This window comes from Monopterus albus, unplaced genomic scaffold, assembly GCF_001952655.1.
Source record: "Monopterus albus unplaced genomic scaffold, M_albus_1.0 scaffold32.1, whole genome shotgun sequence".
In the NCBI taxonomy this organism is placed as follows: domain Eukaryota; kingdom Metazoa; phylum Chordata; class Actinopteri; order Synbranchiformes; family Synbranchidae; genus Monopterus; species Monopterus albus.
Window position 1 is genome coordinate 1595558 of NW_018127912.1, and position 4754 is coordinate 1600311.

General features: G+C 42.8%; 1 protein-coding gene across 1 annotated transcript in view; it reads right to left on the reverse strand.

Moving 5' to 3' along the window:
* Positions 1–4754, reverse strand: part of ecpas (Ecm29 proteasome adaptor and scaffold) — an 18776-nt gene that overhangs the window by 7017 nt on the left and 7005 nt on the right. Inside the window, 9 exon segments of the mRNA XM_020596973.1 lie at positions 7–33; positions 193–247; positions 540–685; positions 1182–1305; positions 1533–1634; positions 1797–1969; positions 2221–2392; positions 2487–2621; positions 2787–2878. Of these exon segments, the coding sequence (XP_020452629.1) occupies positions 7–33; positions 193–247; positions 540–685; positions 1182–1305; positions 1533–1634; positions 1797–1969; positions 2221–2392; positions 2487–2621; positions 2787–2878 (1026 nt within the window).

Consider the following 4754-nt stretch of genomic DNA (forward strand, 5'->3'; position numbering starts at 1 on the left):
CAAGGCCTTTAGATGCCACATCCTGACTCAGCTCTTGATGAAAAGAAGAAGAGGAGGGGTGGATAAAGAATTGAGACAGGACAGGGAGCGGGTGATGGGGGTAGTGGTGTTTGCTTTGAAATGCTGCACAGGCCAATTTGGCTGGGTAAGTAATGAGCACATCAATCTGGTTAGACAGAACTCTCATCTTACCATCAGGGTCTGAGAGAACGGAGATGAATGCCACCTGAATCTCCCTTAAATGTGACTGTAGGAGCAAAAGAAAAATACACTTTACATGACAACAAAAGTGATCTGACATACACACAGACTTTGGTTGCAAATTCACAAATTTGTATGTGGATACTTTTGAAATCCCTCATCCCATAAATGTTATGTAGAAGCACCAACTGGTTCATTTATAAATTGAAACAAAATGCCACCTTGAAGCATGGATGAATCTTTGACTCCAGAGGAGAAACATAGCACTGACACACACAAAACACATGAAATCATTAAACCACTTATTGATTGGGAAGCAGCTTCGGTTGTATACGCACTGTGATTTCCTTGTGTTGGCTGAGTTTCTTGACCAGGGAGAGCAGCCATATGCAGGCTGCCTGTCGGACATGGGGGTTCTGGCTGGGTATGCACTTGGACAAGATGGAGTTGAGAACCCAAGGAACCACATCATTGTTTTTCACATCTGACAGGAAAAGAGGAAAGTTGAAATGTTGTTCAAAATCAGAATCTGCCTTATTGGCCAGGTGTGTCAAGACACACAAGGAATATGACTCTGGTACATTGGCTCTCATTGTGTATGTACATATCCCCCATGCAAGGGGCAAGTAAAGGATAAAAACCTAAAAAAACAAAAAGGATTAAAACTACTACTTTAAGTTTTGTTAAGGGAGATTTGACATTAAGATGAAAATGGACTGTGATCTGTGAATGTATGTTTTGTTACACAATTTTATTTATTGTATATTTTACATATATGCCAGAACGGTCTGAAAAATCTGACCACTTAATGCTGCACTTTGGGACACCTAAATAGCCGCACGGTACTGATGGAGCACCATACATATATATCCATATTTAATGCACCACGTTGGTAGTTTGAGTCCATCCACTGACACCTGCTGCAGGTCTCCCCACTCTGTCGCCCCCATTTCCTGTTCACCTCAATTTAAATTACTCACTGTGTGGTGGAGTGTACTGGTCCTCAGTGCAGGTCCACGGGTCTCTCGCAGCTCCGGAGCTGGTACCTATTGCAGCACTAGTGATGGCCTCTCCAACTGTGAACTGCAGCTCCACCTGTTTGGCCTTCAAAGAAATAAAGTGAGGGATATTGTCACTGATGTCCTAACAGCTTCACAAAGGCTCAAGCAGATATAAATGCAAACAATATCATTTTCTCTGTGCTGGCAGAAAAGTATTCTGTCAAAGGGAATCAAGTGCAATTTTGTCTAAATATAACTTATGCTATCTAATACATCCGTTACACTGCCTGTGTAAAAGCCCTGCAATATTGTCAGCCATTTTCTTCTTGCCTCTACAGAGTCCATGAGTCCCTGCAGCAGTTTCTTCTGGTGAGGGAAGTCTCCATCTCCTACAGGTAGGTAACCCAAGGTCTGGACTGATCGGTCCTTCATCTAGACCAAATAAAAAAGACACAAGTCTTCAAATCACTTAGCTGAGGATCTGATGCATTAGTAAAACATACAGTCTGAATATGGTATGAATACAGTGTGCACTGCTGATTAACTGCTGAACAAAGTATCACAGCTGCCACTTCCTTCTGAGTCCCCGCTCACCTTTGTACTCTCCTTGCCAGAGGTAATCCGGGCCAGCAGGTTTTCCACGGATGACAGTTTGGTGAAGCCCTCTCCTTCTGCAGGGATCAGCAGGGGGCCATTCCGCCCAATTTCTCCCAAAGCTGTACAGGCTGCTGCTGCCAGCAGTGCACTACTGCTGTCCAGGAAGAGACCTGGACGGTCACCAAAATAAACATGAGTGGGTGAACCCACAGACTGAAATAATTGGGCTTGTGTGTACACACAAAATGTTTTATATTGGCATATAAAATTAAAAATGCTGTGTTAAAGGAAGGAGATTAAAAAACTCTCATGATAATCTAGGAAAAAGGCAATTTAAACATCAATTTATAGTACTCGATCAGCACCTATAAATTAAAAAAAAGGCTAAATTGCAGAAAGTTGTTGCAAAATAATTACATACCAACTGTCTTGGTGGCCATAGCAACAAGTTCATCATCTTTTTGAGAGGAGATGTTCATCGGCTGCCCTGTGTTGTGGGTAGAGTCACTAGAGGTGACAGCTTTCTTCTTGCTCATGAACCTTCCCACCATATAGCCGAGAGCCAAGATGGCGCCATGCTGAGTCTCAGGACTCTGTGGTTCAACAACAGGCATTTGGGCACGGCACTATTAAACAACTTTAAAATAAACACAATATCCAGTGTTTGACAGAGGCAAAGTAGCATACGTGGTTGTCTTTGGTGATTTTGACCAGGTTGTGAATGGCTGTGTGCAGCTCATTGCCAGTCATGGTAGAGACCACTACAGCGTACAACTGGGCTGCTAGCTCCCTCATGTCCTCTTTATTTGTGTTCATCAGACTCTGGAGAAGAAAACATCTGTTATTACACATAAATACAATGACAACTATGAAATGTGAATTAGGCTCATGGTTTTACAATATCAAGGGACAGATTATTAAGCAGTGCTGATATCTGTTTCACTTACGAATTAGCGCACAGTAAATGTTAACATAGACCATACTCACTTTAATCCAGTCAATTTTATCAACAAATCTGGAAGCCAGTTTCTCTGGGCACACAGACACTACCTCCAGTAGAGAGTACATAACTGGGATTCCTGTTGTTGAGAGATTAATGGAGTGGAATTAATACAAATTCCCTTAAAACAAATCAAACAAAAACAGACAAAACTAGACAGAACCCAGAGAATGCAAACCTCAGGGGAACTCGGTTTCCCCATAATGCCATAAAAGCAATATTCCCATGTTAGTTTGACCCTCATAATATGATAGCTTGACTATGCAAACCTACTGCTGCCATTTTGAATGACAATTACATGATTAGTGTAAAAGTTAATCAAGAAAAACAACAGATGCATGAGGTTCACTCATTGGTTTAGGGGTAAAACAGGGACTTCAGTGAGTCGACCGTGGGCAGTGAAGAGGTCACATTTCTGCAGGTTTCTGTTCTGCTTCTTCAACATCTGTTTGATAAACTGCTCATACAGTCCCTGTTACTGGCTGACTGTTGCACTGTGGAGTGATCCTTCATTTTCTCTGTTCAGCTGTGTGTGTGTGTGTGTTTGTGTGCTAGAGGAGCAGCCCCTCCCTCCTCTAGACAGAAACTGACACAGATACAAATACAGTGGAAAAGCAAAGCAGGACAGTCCACATCAACCTTTGGAGGTCATGCCGGGTGATGGTTCAGGGAAGCACGGGGGGTACCATTCATTAGATTCCAACAGTGGGAACGCAGCTAGAACACCGGCACCCTTGCCGACAGACACCTGTGCTCTGAAGGAGATGTAGCTGCCTGCTAATACAACTGGGGTGGCTGTGGCTCATGAGGTAGGGCAGTCGTCTCCTGACCAGCAAGTTGGTGGTTCGACTCCCGGTCTCCCCGCATGCCTAAGTGTCCCTGAGCAAGACACTGAACCCCGAATTGCTCCTGGTGGCTTGACTAGCGCCGGTGCATGGCAGCTTGTCGTCATCAGTGTGTGAATGTTGTGTGTGAATGGGTGAATGGTGTATCATCTCTGTAAAGCGCTTTGGCCAGTGCAACACACTGTGAGAAAGCGCTATATAAAATACAGTCCATTTACCATTTACAACTAGCTTGGTCAGATAACAAGCACTCACAACTGTGAAAACTCTGGCCACAAGGGGGCTCACATACAACAACAGCCTCTCCAGCACTCACAATGGTAAATAATCTTTTAAAACATCCCTGTATCCAACTTATGATACAGATCTACACCAAAATTTAATCAATTGTTGGGCCATACCGTTTACACCTTAAAAGGTGTAAAAGGAGGGATTCATTTCTATCTAAAAATGAAAATCACCCTAACACACCTTACCCCTCCAAAAATTTATGTTCATTAAGATTTGAGTTATGCTGTTAACAAACAAACCAACACTGGCGAAAACATCACCTCTGCCCTTGGTGAAGGTAATAAAGCATGAATTATTAAGAATCAAGCTGTTCATGCTGTGTGAAAAATGCGACACACATAGTGCTTTCTTTGGCTGTGCTCCTCATTTACTCCTGGCTGGGGCAAATCATGCCAAGTACTCCACAATAACACAATTGAAGATATGAACACAAACATCATGCTACATGCGTGATATAAAATAAACAATTGTGAAGCACCAGAAAAATGTTAGTTGTATTTAAGGCAACAATACTGACAAGCATGACATTTAGACTGTCAGTGGTTGCACCAGGGGTGACCAGGCAGATTCTATGGGTGGCCAGTGCCACCCCTGGCCACCCCTTTGGTTCCACCCATGCTTCTGCCTCATACCCGCTATCTTTTGCTTTCTCCCTCCAGACATTATGCCTGAGTCAATCATGTCTGCAACAGAAACATTGCAAAAAGCTGTTGAAAACCTATACTTCCAACTGTAACCTTCAAACTACATAGACAGAATTTTTCAAAAATAATTGAAATTGAAATCAAGTTCTTAAAAAAAACATATGGCACATATGCT